The sequence below is a fragment of the Sciurus carolinensis genome, chromosome 2 (assembly GCF_902686445.1).
Source record: "Sciurus carolinensis chromosome 2, mSciCar1.2, whole genome shotgun sequence".
NCBI classification, from domain to species: Eukaryota; Metazoa; Chordata; class Mammalia; order Rodentia; family Sciuridae; genus Sciurus; species Sciurus carolinensis.
Window position 1 is genome coordinate 105,013,113 of NC_062214.1, and position 21,212 is coordinate 105,034,324.

The window sequence follows — 21,212 nt, forward strand, 5'->3', positions numbered from 1 at the left end:
CACCAAGAGTTCATGGTTAATAATGTCTCCAGTTCCTTTTTCCATTGAGTCTGGACAGGTCATTTAAAGCAGTACTTTTCATAGCAATCTCATATAGTTGAAGATGGTTCTTGTGCCTTCTCTGCACCCAACCAAGTGAGAGTAGACCATCTGGAAGAAAACTGAAGGCTCTTTCTTTTATCTCTGATCCTGTAGCATATGTTTCCTCTGGTTGAAAATATGGAAGAAGTCAATCATTTGAGTTCTCTAAAATTTTTTTCTGTGGGAGTTTCCTTGTTCAATCTTCTTTTGAGCTGAAACTCAGAATCCTTTACCATTAGGCTACCCTCCCCCAGAAACAATGCAGCTTGTGATTGTTTCACCATAGGCAAACAAGTTTCTGATAGACAAAATCAACATAAACGTTCAGATAATGTTACAAATAAGTTCAATGTAATATAAATATCCACTCAAAATTCAAACTATAGATGATCTTCATTTAACAAAAGATTAATTCTAATGCAATTTGCAACAAAATAAATTCCACACAAACAACCTTTGAACTCTGTTAGGCAGAATAATGGCCCCTCCCCCATGGATATCCTAATCCCTGGAATCTGTAAATCTATTTCCTTACATGTCAAAATGGACTTGGCAGATGTGATTAGTTTAAGGACTTTTGGCTAGAGAGATTATCCTCAATTACCTGAGCCAACTATAGTCACAAGGGTAGTTAAAAATGAAATTAGGAGCCTGAAGTGAACGTCAGAATAATGAGATGCAATCGAAACTTAACTGGTCATGGCTGGTTTTGCAGATTGAAGGAGGCTATGAGCCACCCCTTCACATGGACAACCTCTTGAGCTGAGAAACCAAGGAAAAGAATTTGTTCTAGAGCCTCCTGAAGGGAACACAGCCCTGTCCACACTTTGATCCCTGTCCACACTTTGATTTTGGTACAATGAGGCCTGTGTCAAACTTCTAACCCACAGAACTATAAGATGACAAAACTGTGTGCTCTTAAGCTGCCTGAAGTTGAGGTGATTTGTTAGGGTGACCTAAAAACTAAGAGATTCTAATTAAAATCAACCCATACTTAAGAATTTTAGGGGCTGGGGAGATAGCTCAGTCGGTAGAATGCTTGCCTTGCATGTACAAGACCCTGGGTTCGATCCCCAGCACTGTCAAAAAAACAAAAAGAATTTTATATGGACACTTAAAATCTTTTATTCAAAGAAAAATGATAAAAATACTATACGCTCATAACACTAGCCTCATGTTAAGTACAGTTAATAACACTGTACTGTACAAAAAAAAAAATCAAGCAAAAAATCAGAAAAGGAAATGCAATTCAGAGATGTATGATTGTCTTCCTTCTATATTAACACCATTGCTGTGTTAGTAAAGTCATTTCATTTGACCAACACAGGTAGATTCATACTAGTACAGATGTGAACCACCTTAATACTGAACTTTATTACCAAGAAGACTAATTACTAATTTGTTGTAAAAGCTAGAGGCCTCCTTGGTTCAGTGTTACTGGTTTCAGTAGGTCAACTGGCTTTTGATTCCTTCGGTATCTTACAATGTTTGGGATGGTGGGGAGTTTGGAAGAAAATCCCAAGTAATTCTGTATCAAAAATGAACTCCTCAAACACATTTCTTTTTATTTGCTTATTTTATTCTCTCTATCCCTTTTGTTCCCCCAGGTGCATATGAAATTTTACTGAGGAATCTGGATAATCAAAGGGCAGATCCAATCCAAGAATGTCCCATTGGTAACTGATCATGATTCTAAATATGTCAAAATTCTGTTTGCTGATCCTGGAAAAATTCTGATCCCGAACTCCTGGATTAGCTATTACCTACCAAATTTAAGAGTACCAGCAGGAGCCAGAAGGCAACTATGGATTACAGGCTTTATATGTTTGGCATACAATGTATTTAATACATAGGTTGCTTACTTTAGAAAGACTATTGAGTGAATTTGTTTGTCAGTAATGTATGTAATTTCAGAAAATGAATGTTAGTTTTTTTATACTTTCTTTTCAATAGAACTCAGAATGCTTTTGTTATAAATCTGCCTGAAATAATGACAAAATGCAATGCTCATTACATGCTGTTTTGAAGGGGTGAGGATTTCTGCCCTGTGTGGAGTGGATGTTTAAGTGCAGCTGTACCTCTTAGGTATGAAATCAGAGCCTGGCCTGATCCCAGACACAGGAAACCTTCCACTGTTATTGTTGACACAAAAGATGGCTATTAGGAATATCTCATATTGCCCCTCTTGTCTGACTGAATATTTTCAAGCCTAGAATAAAGGTTCAACTTTCTAGAATGTATCTCTCTGTTTGTGGACTTTGTTTCTCTTACTCAAAGGAAGAAACCAAGTCAGGTACTCTATGTATGCCCATGAACTTCTGGAGGCTACATAGCATTGAGGTCATTGTGTTTGAACTTTAAGTTTGTGTGATTCTGGTTTGGAAGCTCACATTGGTCACTTAGTAAACATACTAAACTTTTTCTAGCATATTCCTTAATTTTTACAGTGTCTCCCTTTATATAGTAGGAACAAGATAGTACTTATTTCAAAGATTTCTTAGGAGAATTAAATGAGACAGTCCATGTTAAAGATGTTAGCCTGGTGTTGCCTGTCTTTTCAGATCTATTATTTTTCTCCCAAGACTCTTGAAATGTTTAGCTATTAGTTCTCACATACCATCCAAAACTCACATTCTTTACATAAACCAATGCTGCTACCTGGTAGCAGAAGCACCTGGTATATGTGATTTCTCTATCAACAGAGGGAGATCTAGGGCTGTGGGACAGTGAGCACACTATACAACATTCAGAATATAATGTCTGAAATGAGCGTAATGACCAACCTCAGATTCCAGGTGTTTTGAAGGAAAATTCCTTCCTTCCCTCACTGTCCTTTGCTTTTTTTTTTTTTCAGCAGTTATCCACATTAATTTATTCAATAGCTTACCAAAGTAGTAATCCTCTTACTTAGGACACTTAAATTTAAAATTTTTATATATTATTCATTAAACCGCTTACAAAAGTTCACAATGAGACAATAATGAGGGCTGGTATTTCTCCTTGGACTACAATACTTTTTTTTTTTTTTTTTTTTCAAGTGGAATCATGTAATTGATTTTCATCCTTTTTGTTTCTGGCTCATTTCACTTAGCATAATGTTTTCAAGGTTCATCCATGTTGTAGCATCCATCAGAATTTTCCTTTTTTTTTTTTAAATTAATCTTGTAAATAGACTTTAAGGTTATAGCTCTTCTTTGACACTCATGTTACCCTCTTCCCCCAGCTTTCTCTGACATTCTATGTCTCTCCAGTTCTTATTGGTGGTGTTTTTTTTTGTTTTTGTTTTTGTTTTTGTTTTTTACTTTGGTAAAGAGTTGAAAGGACCAGGAGAATGTGCTCTTTTCGGCAATTTAATCTGGTACAACAGTGTTCTGTGCCGTACAGGTTATGTACTACCCGGTTAGTGCATTATAAACAAGAACTCTTCCTGAAAGCCATCACTTACTGTATGATTCCCACGTAGTTCTCAATCTCTGTCAAGGGAGCTTTCCTCCAGTTTTTTTTATATCCAATCACCAGAGTGTTTGGCTTCATTCTTCCTAAGCCTGAGGCCTAAACAGAGGACATAAACACATGGGCAATCCTACTGCACCGGAAAACTACCACTACAAATGAAAAATAATGTCCAAAGAGCACTGAAGTAATGTTCTGAAGATTCTGAAGATTAGATTACATTTAGTGCATGTCCTTCATGCCTGTACCCATGCATAAAATAGAAAGATTAGTTCTAAATCATCTCAGCCATAAATGGATTTTAGATGACAGAAATGTAGCTTTTCTAAATTAGCAGTCATTTGCATTTCTTCTGACATACTCATTAAAATGGTTCAATAATTTAAAATCAAGTAAGGGCCAGTTTAACTGTTGGTATGAATGTTATAACTTAGTGGTTCAAAGACCATTTCCACCTGTTATATCCATAATGTCATTAGCAATAAAATTCATGTTTGGGAAATTCTTATATACAAGGATCACTGAAACCTCTCATATTATTTATTGAAGAATGACTGTACTTTGTTTCCAGAATCTAATCCTCTTGCACAATGATATCATTAATAGTTACATTCCACATTAGAAATTTCATCCCCCCCATTAGATGACAGGATATGGCTCTCAGTTAATCAGATTTAATTTGGCAATACTATCAAGTATCTATTAATTGCAAAGTGATATGTTAGGTGCTATGAGAGATAGGGAAGTATATTCACTGGCATTAAGAAGCTTAGAATAAGATGGAGGAGACAAGGTATATACAAATAATTGTAATATAAGTGCAAATGTAGAAGGGACTCATAAAGAAGCCAAACTTGAAATCCATCTGAGGAGTCACAGGCAGCTTTGTGGGAGAGGTGGCGTTTGTTCTGAGTCTTGGAGCTTGGTTAGATGCTGACCAGTAAAGATAAGGAGAGCAGTGGGAGTGAAGAAGGCCATTCTGGCATGTGGCAAGAGTCAAAGCAATGACAGTTGGATATGTTAAAAGAGACAGTAATAAAAGGAAACAGATAGTCATTAAGGGGGGGGCCCTGGAATAAGCTTTGCCTCCAACGCATTGGGTAGACTGTTCTTAGAAATGCACAAAAAGCCCAAGAGTTCCTTGGAGCCATTTTTGGCCCTTGGCACATATACAGCAGTATGGGATATTGTCTTTTAGCTACAGTCTTGGGATACGGTCATTTGCATTGGAACTTAGATACAAAGAAGACTTTATTCAAAATGGTGCAACTGGCAGTGTTTAACTTCAGTGCTACTCTATCTTGCCCTTTTGCCATGACCCCTCTGTACTCCACGTTTATTTGAAGAAATTCATGTGAATTTATGCATGCTCATATTTTTTACCATTTATTCTGGACTAATCTAAGAATTCTTTTCCATGCCTGTGTCTTTTGTCTTCCTGCTCTTATTCTATGCCTGTATTCCCATTCCCAGATGAAATATTTTTTTACATTTTACAAATCTTCTGTGGTCACTTTATATTAAATATATAACCTTCCCAAGATATTTAACCAAGAGCTACTGCAAAGTAACTTACTACTCAAAGAGAAATCAGCTTTTTGCAACAACACTTATTTCCATGCTTTAGAAGATTAATAACAGATGAAAAGAAAAGAAGCTTATTGTGGATAACAGGCCTTTCAGAAAGAGTTCTCTGCATGTGCAGCTACTTTGCAATTACTCTTTGGACACATTTGAGTCAGGAATGCATCAAATACCCTTAATCTCCAAAATATTACTGCTTAACAAGTATTTTTTTTCTCTTGCCCACATAAACATCAGAGTTACCTGGATAGACTCCTGAATTCTGACCCTCCTAACTATGGCAACTCTGAAAGCCAAAGACTTCAATTGGTATACATAGAATTGGGGTTTTTCAATTGTATTAAAGCCAAAGTGTTTAGAAAGCCAAGCCCTACACTTTCTGAGAGTCGCTTGGATTGTTTAGGATTTTTTTTTTCTTTCTTTTTTTGCACCCTACACTATAGAGATGGGAACTATGGAAAGACTTTATGTATTTACTACTGAAGAGGTAAAGAAGAAGATGGAAAGGGGAAGAGCGAGGGGGAAAATGTGGATAACTGTAGGCTTTAATGTCAAGTTACAGAGATTATTATATTTTATTCAACATTCCGGAAATAATTCAGGAGGATAGGGAGATTTTTCTGCCCTGATCACCATGCTTTTATTTAGTTGAGTCTAGCAGCTGCCCTCACGCCATTTACAAAAAAAGAAAAAGAATGCCTGACTTGAGCATTGCAATATGCAGTATGAGATGCAAAAACAGTTTGAAGTTTTAATAGGATCCTGAATATCGTCAACCACCAGAACAAATTTACATTTCAATAAGTATGGGACAGAATGTATGCGGTGGCCAAAGGCAACCTCGTTTTCTGTTTCCAGTGTGTCATTCCTAGTTCACTGTAATAGAACCTCTCTGCTTTTGTTCTAGTTTTGTCTATTCCCAGGAACTCAGAATGAATTCCTTAACCATCTGCATTAATCTCTGATGCTGGGCTGCCTGACTGCGGCCATTCGCTTTAGGAGCTTCATTAACAGGGGAGCACTAATTACCTTTTACCTCTGTGCTCATTCCCTCAGTGCTAGCCTTACCTGAAGGAGACTTCGGACACCGTCTCTGAAGCAGTCTGCTGCCACCGCGGCATAGAAAGCCTTGATTTTGTTCTTTATAAGCCAGGCCTGTTTTTTAGCCATGCCACTGTTCATTTCCTTAACACACAGCTTGCGTGGTCCCTGTACGATACAATGAAATATTGGTTAGAAGCCTTGCTATTGTACATCACACTGCTGTTGTTTTCTAAAGGATAAAAATAACTAGCAATGCCCTGTTGAGTTAAGAAATGGGGAAGAGGGAAAAACACCTCCCTAAATAGAGTTCATGCAGATTCAACCTTTTGGAAAGGACCTGTGTTGCTCACATTCACTTCCCGCCCCAAAAGTCTAGGCTTATTAACACCTGCTTAATTAACTGAATCCTGCTGAATGGAAGAGAAAGCAGAGGGCATCATGACACATAAGAAAATATTCAAAATGTGATTGAAGATACTCAGGATAAATGCATGATTCAACCTTTGACTCAATAGTGGGAACCACTTTTAGGAACATCAAAGAAATCTCAGCTACAGCCCAGTTTCAAGAAATGGACAGAGCTCTTGGGAGCCAGACCACGGTAAGCTGCAAATCCTGTCATGAACTGTACATCTTGATAACTCTGTTAGGCTGATGCATTGCTTTTTTTGTGTGGCAAGAATACCCTTGTACCACTTTTCCCTATATAATGTTGACAGACTTCTACTCAAATATATTCACATTTCCTTCTAACTCAGAGAATTGTAGTGGGTACAAAAGTTCACTTATCTATGATACAAGAAAAGCAGAAAAGGTAAGAGACAAGGAGGCTTGTTGTGATGGTAGTGAAGGCATTTCATAATTTCAAGGTTTTTAACTAAAATTTTTATTCTTGTTTCTCCTTCCTTAAAGGTCCAAGCTAGCTCTTTTCTTCTTATGCTTCATTTCAATTCAAATGGCATTTCCAATTATCTAACGTGTGCCCGACAGATAAATCTATTATTTTCCCTGGAAATTCTTTTAGTTCATAGAGAGATTTGGTTTTGTTCACATGTCTTGGATTTCATATGAATCACTTGGGATTTGATGAAGTGCGTCTTGGGTCTAGAATGGGGCTCAAGATTCTGCATTTCTAATTCGGGTCCAGGTCACATGACTGCTGCTGGTCCTTAAGCCACACTTGGAGTGACAATCTTAGAGGAGCTTTGGTGGGAGAGAAAAGGCATTGGGATATATGAAAAAGAGTCCAGGCTTTGTGACCAGACAGAACTGATCTGAAATCTAAACTTGGCCATGTTGGAGGTAATTGATTATTTCTGCTCTTTGAAATCTTATTCTGGACATGGGGATAAACTCCCTTTTTTCATGGGTTAAGTAGTAATAAATAAGGTACCTCCTTTGTCTGGGAGGTGGTAGATGCTCTTCCAAACTGATTTTTATGATCTTAAATGAGTGTTCACAATCTTACTGGAGCCCCAGACTTAGTGGTAATTCTGCCATTGTGTTTGTTCAATATCGGAACTGAAAGGACTCTGAATCCAGGTTTCAAATTGGCTCCAACATTGACTGACTGATACCTTGGCTGTGTCATTTGTCCCTTCTTGATGTATGTTCCATATTTATGAAATAAGGTGGCTGCCTAAGTCCTCACTGCTCTGTGTGCCAGCCTTTACTCACATGTTGCTATTGAGTTTTTGAAATGTGCCCAGTTCGCATTGAGACATATTGGAAGTTTAAAATACATACTGGATTTTGAAGCATTGGTACAAAAACAGAATGTAAAATATCTCACAATTTCTATGTTGGTTGCATATTGGAATAATATTTTGGATGTACTGGGGTTAAATAAATTATTAAAAATAACTTTAACCATTTCTTTTTACCTTTTCCATTGGCCACTAGAAAAATTTAAGTAACACAATGTGTCACACATTATATTTCTTTCTTTTTTTGGTGGGAGAGCAGGAACCAGAGATTGAACCCAGGGGTACTTTACTGCTGAGCTACATCTCCAGTCCTTTTTATATTTTATTTAGATCTCAACAAATTGCTGAGGATCTTGCTATGTTGCCTAGGTGACCTCAAACTTCCAATCCTCCTGCTTCGGCATCCTGTGTTGCTGGGATTACAGGCGTGTACCACTGTGCCAGTCAATATTCTGTTTCGCTTGGATTAATCTTTATGTGCTTAATTATTTTCCAGAATATTTTCTAGAACCTACCAATTTTCTAATTATTGTCTGACATTAAAGTTAAAAAACAAAAACCTTCTAGGAAGATAAAAAAGGGCAGAGGCACAGGAAGGATAGTTACTGAACCAGAAGATCTAGACTAAAGAAAGGTACATCATTACGGATCAAGTTTAGCTCAGGTCTCCAGACTGTTGATACGTTTTGAACCACTAGTCTTTTCTTGGGCATTCTAGACGCCACCTGCCACAAATGAAAGAAGGAATATTTTACTGAAGGAAGTTCAACAGTAACAACAGCCATTAGAGTGAAGAAAAACCAATAGCTAAGAAAGAAGTTAGGCCATGAGGATATTGAGTGGTACCACAATGACTCTGAACCCCTGGGGAAAATGGCATTTATTTAAATAATACGGTCTAACGTATGTCTGTTAGTATTATAAAATCTAGATTAAACATTAATTGTGACAGAAAGATTTATTTAATGACTAAATTTCCCATACTGAGAAGTCATAAAAATATTTCATGCGGAATCTCTTTTTTGCTAAAAGCGATTATAATATCTTAGTAGCACACTTACTAATGTGAAGCAAGGCTGCAGTGCAAATATAGTAAGGATAAAACAAACTAACAACTAGGGAAGACACACTGGAATACAATTATTCATCTTTCAAATATGTCATACTCCCCTGAATGGATTTTACCACCCAATTAATGTGTTACAGAGATTAGCTGCAGTCAGCATAGAAAATATGAGCATATAAATTAATTCAGGATTTGAACAAATAACTTTTAAAATGTTGCATATATTATAACTTGGACAATGATTTGGAAAGGGGTAAAGAATTTCTAATTATTTAGTCTGGAGAAGAAGCTGATGTGACACTGCTTCAAATAAGTGAATATTATAAAAAAGAGTTTTGCAAGGGAGTTCCAACACCATTAGGATCAAATAGAGGAATGTAGGCCAAGTGCAATGTTCTCTCCAACTTTTATTTTTTAAAACATTGAGAGTCTTATTTGTCTGTCTTTGTTGTCATTGTTTCTCTGGTTGGAACTGTGAAAAAGAGATTTTTTTTTTCCCTTTCTGATTTGGTCCATTTTTCATCTCACCATGCATCCTAGTGCCCATTCATAGGTCATTTCATTCTTTCTGTATTTGGTCATGTCACTATTTTATTAACATCATGACAGAGATTCACTGACAAAAGGAGAACAGATGCATCTCAAAAGAATGCATTTTCTTCTTGGTGGGCGTAAAGGTTGTGATTAGGAGGAGATTGAAAACAGAAGAAAAAACAAGAATTTCAGTTTCCCCAGGGTTATCTAGGCTCCAATTGTCCTCCATTATGCCATAGAGTGAGGAGATGGTTGTTGTCTGAGTTTTCTTGAGATCTTCTCAAAGAGAAAATTCAAAAGAGAGCTTTAGATTTTATTAAGGTATTTTCTAATTTTCAGAAAAAGAAAAAGAGAAAGGGTAACAGTGGAAGTTGAACATTAAGAGGGGGTCTACTTGAGGAAGCTCATCAAAAGCCACCTCTTTTCTCCTTCACAGTGGCAAGAGAGGACAATTAAAGTTAAAGGAGTATTCAAGAGAAGGGAAAATAGGAATCAAAATAGATTTGCATCCTTTCACACATGGTGAGATAAAGAGAAAAATATCTACAAAACTCAGATAACGTTGCTAATGGAGACAGAGAACCACAGGTCTAACTGGTCATAAAGGGTACTTTAGTTTGATCTGTACTGGTTTGTTTCATTTTAAAAGTGAGTGGAAGCATCTAGGACAAAAGTGTTAACCATTCTTAAGTAGGAGAGGTGGAATGGCTCTCTGTAATTTTATGTCATTGAACCATATAACCTTGCTGGTATAAACTTTTTTTTTTTTTTTTTGCGTTGCTGGGGATTGAACCCAGGGCCATGTGCTTACAAGGCAAGCACTCTACCAACTGAGCTATCTCCCCAACCGGTATAAACGGTTTTGATCAACAAAAATGTAAATTTTATGTGATTCAATCTGTCATTTTTCTTAATAGTTTAAAATAAAAAATAGAAGCAATCTTGAGCAAAAATCTTTATTTTTCAGCCACCAGCACAACACAGTGTACATGGTTAAAAAAAAAAATGCTGTAATAGACTCAAAAGTCCTCTGCCATTTTAAGACAGACACAATTTAGAAAAGAGTAACTGGTATATTTTTTGGCAAGAGTGGTTATGTAATTTGCATTTCAATCCCAGAGCAACTGAATCAACTTTCACTCTTTAAAAGCACCTGTTTCTTATTTGTTGTTCTTTCAAAAGAGCATTGTCTTTTGATGTACAACTGAGAGGTATATGAGTGAAAGACTGCTGACCTCTGCCATGTGATGTCTTCTCACACAGGACAGTGAAGTGGGAGCTGATCCCACATGATTTTAGGACTGAGCACAGTGTACCAGAGAGATAAGGGGATAGAAACTCAAACTAAGTTATCTGCAGTAATTGGCTGTAATCTCTTTATCCACCATGATGACATAAGCAAGGAAACTAATTGGCGAAGAAAGACAGTGCTTACGTTTGTCATGGTACATAGGGTGGAATTGATAGAGGTCATGATTTGCAACTCCTAACACTTACCTCTTGCTGAGCCCACTGAACTTGGCTATGCTCAGAACTGTGAGTTGATACTAGAAGGTGAGTCCTACTCCCTCTTACCTTTCCATGGTGATAGGAATGAGGTACAAAAGTACAAAATTACACACATGTTGGAAAGAAAGCCTCTTGGGGTTGGAATATGTCACTGATTTGTTATACATACTTGAAATGAGAAGACCAGACAATGTTTTTTAAATATTCCAAAATGGATTTCTTAAAAGGATCATCAAGATTGTTTTAATGAAGGGTCCCTTATCTGAAATTGTAAGGCTGAATTAGGAAAAGGCAAGAAGAGGGAGAAAGAGGCTTCAGTGGGTGAGTGTAAGAGTTACTTGGATAATTGGTGCCCAGAAAAAAGTTTAGTTCTTTATATTTCATTTTTAGCAACTTCAAGGGCTATGATTTCTAGGGTCTTTAAAAATGCCATAGTTAGCCAGTATGGTGGTGTATGCCTTTAACGCTAGCTACTCAGGAAGCTGAGGCGGGAAGATTACAAGTTCAAGAGCAGCCTGGGCAATTCAGTGAGACCCTGTCTTAAAAACTAAAATAAACACCTCACGTGGTGGCACACACCTGCAATCCCAGTGGCTCAGGAGTCTGAGGCAGGAGAATCTCAAGTGCAAAGTTAACCTCAGCAAATTAGCGAGAATCTTGTCTCAAAATAAAAAAATAAAGAGGACTGGGGATATAGCTCAGTGGTTAAGTTCCTTGGATTCAATCCCTGGTATCAAAAATAAAATCAAATTAAGCATAAAAAGTGAACTGGGCATGTAAACTGGGCATAGAGTGCTTGCCTGGCATGTGTGAGGCCCTGGGTTCAATTCCCAGTACCTCAGAAGAGGACAAAACAGCCTTGGTTTCAGGAAATGGCAGCTATGACCACAAGCTCTTATCTACCCACCAATACCAAAATGCCAGTGAGTTGTGGGTCTTACTCCTTTCTGTAGTATGAGCACTTTGAGCAAGGGCTTTAATGGCTGAAGGTCACAGAGCAGTGGAGCAGAGCTAGCTGTCCCACATCTGCTGGGAGCACATATCTCAATATTCCATCATGACCAAATAGTTGGATACTCCAAAAGCTCAAATCCAGTGCCTGGACCTGGTTTTCTAAGAGAGGATTCTTTAGGGTCTTTGTTTTTGCCATATATTTCTGGAATGGAAATGGCAGCCAGAGTATTTCAAACATAATGATCATAACAATAGCACGATCGATAATAATAAAACTAAAGTTAAATGAGCATTTACTATTTGACAGACACCAAACTGAGTACTTGAAAGCTTACCTTATATGATTCTCATAGTAACCTTACAATATAGAGGGCATTTTTTTTAGTTTTATTTTAACAGAAAATTGAGTCAGAGTGACTAAATTATGTGCCTAGAGGAACTACAGCTAATAGGTAGCAAAATAGTGATTCAGAACTTGGCTGTTAGTCACAGGAAGTACCAACTTCCTAATGTTAAAAACAAAACTGTTATTCTCTTATCATTACTACTTAACATTTTCCACAAGGTTGGCCTAGCCATCAACCAATGCACATGCACTTGAAAAAAAATTCTGATGGTATGCTGACTCCCCCCATATCCCCTTCCATCTGTTTCTTTGCAAAAATGATTGACAGCTAGAGTCTAAAAAATGCTGACAACATCTGCAACCACAGGAGTTCATAGAAAGTAACTAACTGGAAAGTCATTAACTGATGCAGTAACTATTTTCTGTCCCCAAGAGAACTGCAACACCTTGGAGCAAGACTCTTGGGCCCTACATGGAGATACCAACACATTAATGTATAATGTCACCCATATTCATGCCAAAGAGCAAAGGTCACAGACTTAGGTATTTACTTCAAATGAAATGATATTCCAGCATCATGCTCCTTTATTACAGTTAAAGCAGCAAAGGGTTAATTAAAAGCAATATCTTGTCTCTGTCGAAGACCCTTTCTCCCTTGCCAATATATGACTGTTTATACTCCCAGTTCATTTCTCTAGTCCTGAAGATACTTATTGCCTGCTAAACTAAATTTTCTCTAAATTGCTAGAGAAGAAAAACACCTCAAACTGCTTATTCCATCAAAACCAGCTCCTATATTATATTGGCCAAAATGAAATCCACTAATCCAGGGCACCAAAGTTGATAATATGAGAGAAGGGTTCTTGATAAGCTTTTAAAAAATCCTCTGGAGTCATAGCTGGTTGTTAACTTAACCTGTCAATCTTATGTATTCAGTAGGATTCTCTCCACCCACTACAGGATAATTGCATTTAGTTATATTGTTTGAGTTACTGTCATATAAGCACGGAGAGGAATATGACCATCTCGTCTCATATAGCATTTAGAATATTGCCATGTGTAAAAAGAGGCTTAAGTGCTGCTCGTGGTGACATGTGGTAAACTAGCCCCTACATCATCACAGAGCTGACTGGCCCCAGGGTCACACAGCCTCCTGATGGCCTATTCTTTGTCTGACACTGGAAATGTAAGTAGTGGTACCTGAGTCTAACAGTGCTCCCAAGTACGCAAGTCTGCTGAGGTTTTCTCCACATCGCGTAATGCAGAGCACACTCAGGGACCTGGGCTGATGTCCTGATGCTGCCACTGTCTTGTCATGTGACTCAGTGCAGTAATTTAATTTTCTTGAATCTCACTTTCCCAACCAGAAAATTGAGAACAGAGCTTCGTTTCTTTTTTGCCTTATTAGGCTGTCATGTGAATCAAACAAGAAAAACTAGGAAAATGCTTTGAAGAATAGGTAAGCACTTAAGTACTATAAAAATACATCAGTAGATGAGGATTTTTAGCAGTGTGTGTGTGTGTGTGTGTGTGTGTGTGTCTGTGAGAGAGAGAGAGAGAGAGAGAGAGAGAGAGAGAGAGAGAGAGAAAGAAGGAATTATATGAGAATACTAGAAGTGGGCTAGTTTGGAGGATTTAGACTTTTTTTTTTCATCCTGGGGATTGAACATGCTTGGCAAATGCTCTACCACTGAGCTACAGCCCTAGCCCTATACATTATTATTTTAATCATTATTTTAAAGCTTTCTCTCCACTTGAGAATAATTATGGTTAAGATTTTAGCAACTATTTGAGTACTTCCTAAGAAAATCACCTATTAATTACTATTTGTCTACCACCTACTCCCTAAACAAAAAGTAATTCATTCAGCTGTGACTGTTTATCTAAGGAACAGAAAACTTGTTTTAATTCCCTAGAGACCTGTGGTGTCATCAGGTTCATCCAAATATTTCATCTAAATTTCACGTGCTGTCATTTAAGGCCATTATGTCTGGTTCTCTCCTCATCAGTTGGTCTATATAATAGTGCTCTCTCTGGCTCTTTCCATCCTTTCTCATTTTCGATGGACAGTTATCACCCCAAATGCTTTCATTTTATTTCCAAGCCAGGTCTGTTTTTCTTGACTCAAAGGCCATCCTTTGGAAATATTTATCACTTTTAGTTGGTCTCCTATGAAATCAGAAATACATTTCATCTACCCGTTAAAATTCAGGATCACGGGCTCTTGTTCATCCTTGATCTATGAATCAAGGAAGGGGGCTCTTGTGCAGAGTTTTCTGTTATTTTCCTGTCACTGCACACACCTTCCCTGCTCAACTAAATAACCCAAGGTGAGTAGGGAGGTAAAGCACTTTCTAGATGGAAGGTCTCTTACCACAAAGACTTCACAGCAGATACAAAGGCCACTGTTCTTGGTAAAGGCTGTGAGTTATGTCCAAGAGAGCAGGTCTTGTCATAGGTCCCCCTGTTAGAACAATGCACTGGGGCCTGAAAGTAAAGAAGAGAAGATATGCGAGTTGGCCATCACTGGAAGCCCCTGAGAACAGAAACACTCCACTGGAAACATCCGGTACAAAGGCTTAGAAAAACTCAACTGTCTCTCCCCTAATTATTTCTTGGGTTTCCCATCAGAATTCTTGAATCACACTACCTGTCTACCTTATCATCTTCGTATTCATAGTCCAGTTAGTCACGGCATAGGTATGAAGTAGGGAAAAGGCAGTTTTGGGCCCACCTGCCCTTTATCCTCTGGATACTGCCTTACCCCAAATCTCAACAAAACCCGTCCTTCTCCAGTCATTATTCAAGCTTCTCTCCTTCATCTGGTCCTGCAACTTGTGCTTGGAGGTTCCATTCAAAATAAGATATAACTCAAGAGCCCAAGTGTCTCTGAAGAGAATTCAGTAAGTTTAAGCTGAGTGGAGATAACACCAATAATTAAGACGTGTCTCTGAAATCACGTCATTTAGGTCACTTTTCCATCTCCATGCATGGAAGGTGACACTTGGCACCTTGGAGGGCTATGGTTTGGGGTAGGCATGACCCAGTGTGGAAGGAAGAAGCACTCATTCACAGGAAGTGCTACTGTGAAAGTGTGGCAGTACTGTTGCTCATTTTTGGAACATACTCACACAGCTTGTAACTACCCCATTCTTCCACAAAGGAAAAGATTCTTCTGATGTGGAACACAGCAGGATACCTGAGAAGCCAACTTTACCTGAAATTTTTCACGTGATCTTCCACTGTGGTTAATTCCAGAGCATTGTCTAAAGCACTCACGTAGGAAAGAGCCTGTGTAGAGGAAGCCCCAGTTCACATCTGTGGACCAAGGAGGAAATTGGCACACAAAAAGTTGTAACAAGCCATTCCCTTCTATAATTTTCCCTGGCTATGCAAGCAGTGATCTGTGCCCAAATTAGAAAAAAATGCAACAGTGTTTCCTAGAAAGAGTTCTGTGTCCTTCCGTGACACCATGTGAATCCTCAGAAGCAGGGCTTTTTTCCAGCTAAGGATCAGCCTGTAAAGCTGCAGTCCCAGAAATCTTGCCTAGTGGAAGAGGCTGTGCAATAACCACGTTGCAGCAGAAGAATTTGGAAAAATGGTCAACCCTGATTCAGTTCAAGGGGTCTTCACAAATTCTTAAACTGAAAGCAATTTCAGTTACACAGATAGTGTGCAATCATCTTTAGATTTTGAATAGTTAAAATGAGCAGCTCGGGCATTGGTACTTCTAGATGTCCAAAAATATGATCAAGGCTCTTTAGCCAGCATTCGAGTTTGAACTTTTAGAACCTAATCATAACAAGGGAAGTCAGTACTACCATCCATTGCCTGCCTTCCTTTCTTCCTTCCTTCTTTCCTTCCTTCCTTCCTTCCTTCTTTCATTTTTTTAAAAACAAATTTAAATATTAATGGACACTTTAATAGAATAGGAATGCATAGCCCCACTCCAAGACTGATGAATCTATTGTCTCCACTCTTGCTCTGAAAGGTCAGAAACTGAATTGGAGTTGATTAACTGGAGGTAAAACCAGGTTAACATAGATCAATATTGACAATGCACTTGGCATTAAGCATACCTTAGACAATTCATCTTTATAGGAATAAAACCCCCATTAGTCAAATGAACATTTATATCTAAAAAATGAAACTTGAACCATACCTCACACCACAAATAGAAATTAGCTCCAAGGGGATAGTAGACCTTAATGAAATTACCAAGCACTAAAACTTGTAGAAGTTTGTGACCTTGGATTAGGGGAAGATATCTTAACTCAAGAGCAAAATGCTAAACCATAAAAATAAAAAAGGAAAGATGACCAAGACTTCATAAAAACTAAGAACTTCTGTTATTCAAAACAAACTATAAGGAAAATAAAAATAGAAGCCACAAAACTGGAGAAGATATTTGTAAAACACATACTGCAAAAGGATATGTACCCAAATATATATAAAGAACTATCACGCCAGGCATGGGGGCACCCACCTACAAATCCAGCCACTTGATTCAGGAGGCTAAGACAGAAGGCTTGCGAGTTTAAGGACAGCCTCAGGAACTTAGGGAGACCCTCGGCAATTTAGTGAGACCCTTCTCAGGATTAAAAAAAAAAAAAAAAAAAAGGACTGGGGATATACTTCAATGGTCAAGCCCTCCTGGTTTTCATCCCTAGTAGAAAAAACTAAAAACAAAAATCTCTCACAATTGAATAAGAAAACAATTTAAAAAAAAAAAAAGAGCAAAAGATTGAAATAGACACTTAGCTAAAGAAGATATATGGATGGGAAATGAGATGTTCAACATCATTAGTCACTGAGAAAAAGTAAATAAAACCACAATGAGATAGCACTATACATCTATTAGAATGGCTTTTAAAAAAAAACGAACTGACAATTCTAGACAATGACAAAGACGTGGAGCAACTAACTATGACTCATTCATTGCTGGTAGAAACAGAAAATGGTACTGCCGTTAAGGACAAAAATTTGACAGTTTCTTTTTAGAGTTATATATATATATATACTTACTATATAAACAGAAATCCAAATCCTATTTTCTCAAATAAAATCAAAACGTAGGTCCATATGAAGACTTGTGTATGAATGTTTACAGCACATTTATATGTAACCATCCTAAACTGAAAATAACCTAGATGCCCATTGACTGGTGAATAGATTTTTTTAAATGTTATGATATATTCATAATAGGATGCTGCTCAACAATACAAAAGAACAAACCTGCAACAACATGGATGAATCTAGAAGGATTATGCTAAGTGAAAGGAGGCACATGTACAGGCTACATACTACATGGTTCTATTTATATGATTTTTCTGGAAAAGATAAAGCTATAGCATCCAGAAATTAGAAAAGCAGTTGCCAGGGACAAGTTCCAGGGAAAGGAGATTGAAGACACAGGGGTGTGAGGGAAACTTAGGGATGTCCTCCATCTTGATTATGATGGTAGGTACAGGACTGTGTAAGTCGGTTGAAACTTGTGGAATGTACATCAGAAAGGGATGAACAACTATCATATGTAAATTATATCTGATGTTAAAAATATATGAAGTAAAGAAAAACAAAACAAATCCATCCAAAGTTGTTTATACAATCGCCACCTCACTGGCGAGTGACTAAAGGGGAATTCTATGGTGGCCTGGGGCCTCTAGGTACACCCTGTTCCCTAATCACTTCCCACTTCAGTCCAACCTTTTCACTGGCTTTAAAGTCAACATCCAAAGTTTAGGTCCAGCTATGCTTCTCCAACTGAATACCCATGCATCTTTCTGTTGCTCTCCATATCCTGATTCTTTGGCAGGCCATATAAGTTTCTTATTTCCTTGGTCCCAGTCCACCCCTCCCACTTCACCTCATGCCCCTTCTCCTTAGTACTAAACAAATCTGCATGTTAAGGTCTTGGGGCTTCCCAACACAACACCAACTTATATGCGTCTTAACTTCACTCATGCTGTCCTTCTGCCTAGAATCTCACTCCCTGATTTGCCCCATTAACCATCTCTTAGTTGCTTGTTGTTTTCTTTATAACCTAATTTATTTGTTCACTCAACAAATACTTATTAAGTTTATACAGAGTACCTGACCCTGGGAACACAAGCCATGAATCCTGAAATTTTCTTGGACAACTCTAATCAAGGAAATGACTCCTTCCCTCCCCTTTTCTTAGCAATTTGTTCATCTTATTCTCATGGTGCTTACTATATTATATCATAATTAATCATTTAAGTGTGATTCTGTGAACTCTTGAGGACAGGACATGTATTTCATTTAGGACATAGAAGGAGAAGGTGCTATAATGGAAAGCTTCTGAGATTTGGGATCATACTCTGATTAAGATGTCAGCTCCATCACATCCTGACCATTACCTTGGCAACTGGTCAACTCTGAACTCCAGTTTCTTTGTCTGTAAAATGAGACTAATACCCAATGTACAACACTATCAGGAGGATTACATGAGTATACAACATAGTCATTGTCATTCCTACATTGCCTTACATTATTACTATCCACCTCAAACATGACACATGACACACCTAAGCTGTGTAATAAATGCCAAAATGCTGAAGTGGGTAGAGGGAGATTTGGAAACCCCATCCTGGACAGTCCTTATCTTACCTGGTTTCTTATACGTCACATAGATATAGAGGAATAACTCAATGACATAGGTGATGACAGCTGCCCACCAGTTAATGACAAACATGACAGCACAACACAAAATAGCTCCAAAAAGAGACACCCACATGTTGTAAATCCCATATGCAGGTCTCCATCCTGAAAGAAAAAAAATCCACAAGTTTTTCACACCACTGCTAACATGCTACTGAATTTTATAAGAATGTAGGCAATGTATCTTTTCCTGGTTCAAAGAATCAGAACTTTTAGTTTCATTTTCTAGTTCTGTTATTTATCTATCTATCTATCTATTTATTTATTTCCTGTGATCTTGGGTCCCTGGCCTATGCAAGTGGTGGTTAAACCAAACAGGACGCTGTAAAATTTGGGAAATATTAAACATTTGGAAAATTTACACTCGTAGACCCCTCCATACTTCCTGTATACCCCAATTGTGCTTCCCAAACCTTGGACTTCTAAAATCTAAGCCATTGGGGGTTGATAGGAGTCCAGAGGAATGAAAAGAGTGGGGTCTAACAAGTGGAAGGAGGAACTTCCTGGTTGTCCAGGAGAGAGATTAAGACATTCAGCTTTTGCACCTGACTATTCTTAGTCAGCAGGAGTCAATCTGCTTGACTTCCTGGCAGCTCTCCCATTACCCTAAGAGGATAGACTTGCCCTTTCAGAAACAATAATCCATGGGAAAAAGAGGAAGAGGTTTTTCTAGTAATGACTTCTTAAACCAAATACATTAGCATATCACACATTTTGTAAGGAAAATATTTCTCACAGTTCCAAATACATAGGTTTCCATGTATTAGTTCTCTGAAATGAAAGAAGCCAGGAGACAGTATGGTCAGGGATGGGGAGACTCTGATTGGGAGGGCACATTTGGTCTATGGATGAAGTACATTTTACTTTTGGAGTTGCCAAAACACAACACAACTGTAAAAGTCTCCAGAAGCAATTTTCTAAATAACCACAAGATGGAAATAGCACCTCAAGAACATAATTGAACATTCTGAGTCTGTCTTTTCTGTGTGTGTGCGGTGTGTGTGTGTGTGTGTGTGTGTGTGTGTGTGTGTGTGTTTTAAAGAGAATGAGAGAAAAATAAGGAGGGAGAGAGGGACAAAAAGAGAGGGGGAGGAAGAAGGAGGGAGGGAGGGAGAGAGAAAGAGATTGACTTATTTTCTGAGTTTGTGTTTCTGTTTCCTATACTTTTTTTTTTTCCTCTTTCTCTTTTTCTCCCTTCCTCCTTTTCACTCATTTTCCTACCAACCTCTATATCTCTGCCTTGTTTTTCAAAAATGGCCGTAACATGGCATGGAGTCATACATTTCTTTGTGTTAAAAGAATATAACAAAACTAAACAAAAGGTCCTTCTACAGCTCCCATCACCCAATAGACTTGGGTGGATAAAGATTCCCTTTCCATTTATCTTTCATCTTCATTCCAGTGGGTTTTCCAAAGGCTTGGGAAGGCAGCAGTCTCTAAGGCAGTTTTTAATATGTTTGACAAAGTCTTCATGGTGAGGAACTTTTTAAGGGTTGATGTTGACAAGACTTTATTCTGGAGGAAAGGCAGAAGATCTCTATTGGCCAGTTGAAGCAAAAAAGAGATGAGGGATGACTGCACAGGGGTAAGTTCTTTGGTATGAAATTCTGAAAGACTTTAAACCCAGCCCCAAAATGCACTGACGCTGCTGGCATCAACATGAGGGGCCCGACGTGAATCTGCATCGCCTGCACTCAGCAGGTAATTATGGGAGCTACTCATCCTTCTCTTCTGCACCATGGGCAGGAAACAAATTGATAGTAAGGAAGTCTCAAATATATACATTTATTCCACTTCTGTGGTCACTTTCACCCTGGAAATAAATAGTGGTGTTTTTCTACTGCTGAAATAAATGTGGTTTCTCTTGCAATGAATAATTTATTGCCACAGGAGAAAATTGACTTTACGGTTGGTCAAAAAGGCCATTGCTCAAATGATTCTTTTTCTATTTCAGAAGCCATCCCCCAACTCACCAAAATAAAGTGGATTACGCTGCCCACTAGGATATAAGAAAACATATAAACACAGATTGAGCACTTTTCACCAACTTATTTCATTTTATTGAGACAAACTAACTGTTTGCTTAAGCTTATTCTAGTTTTGAAATGTCAACTTACCTGGAGATTTAGCATAAGAGGCATGGAAGCAGGAGAAGTTAATAAGTGCATATGAAGCCAGGAAAAAGTTGGAGATGATGGGAGCAATGGTGTTCAGTTCGGCTGTAAGAGAAGCAGAATTAAACATGTACGTTGAG

At 38.0% G+C, this 21,212-nt stretch overlaps 1 protein-coding gene across 1 annotated transcript in view; it reads right to left on the reverse strand.

Moving 5' to 3' along the window:
- Nucleotides 1-21,212, reverse strand: part of Slc12a1 (solute carrier family 12 member 1) — an 81,763-nt gene that overhangs the window by 24,701 nt on the left and 35,850 nt on the right. Inside the window, 8 exon segments of the mRNA XM_047539705.1 lie at nt 3,527-3,633; nt 6,187-6,327; nt 14,652-14,699; nt 14,701-14,764; nt 15,495-15,580; nt 15,582-15,595; nt 18,908-19,063; nt 21,076-21,177. Coding sequence (XP_047395661.1) covers nt 3,527-3,633; nt 6,187-6,327; nt 14,652-14,699; nt 14,701-14,764; nt 15,495-15,580; nt 15,582-15,595; nt 18,908-19,063; nt 21,076-21,177 — 718 coding nt within the window.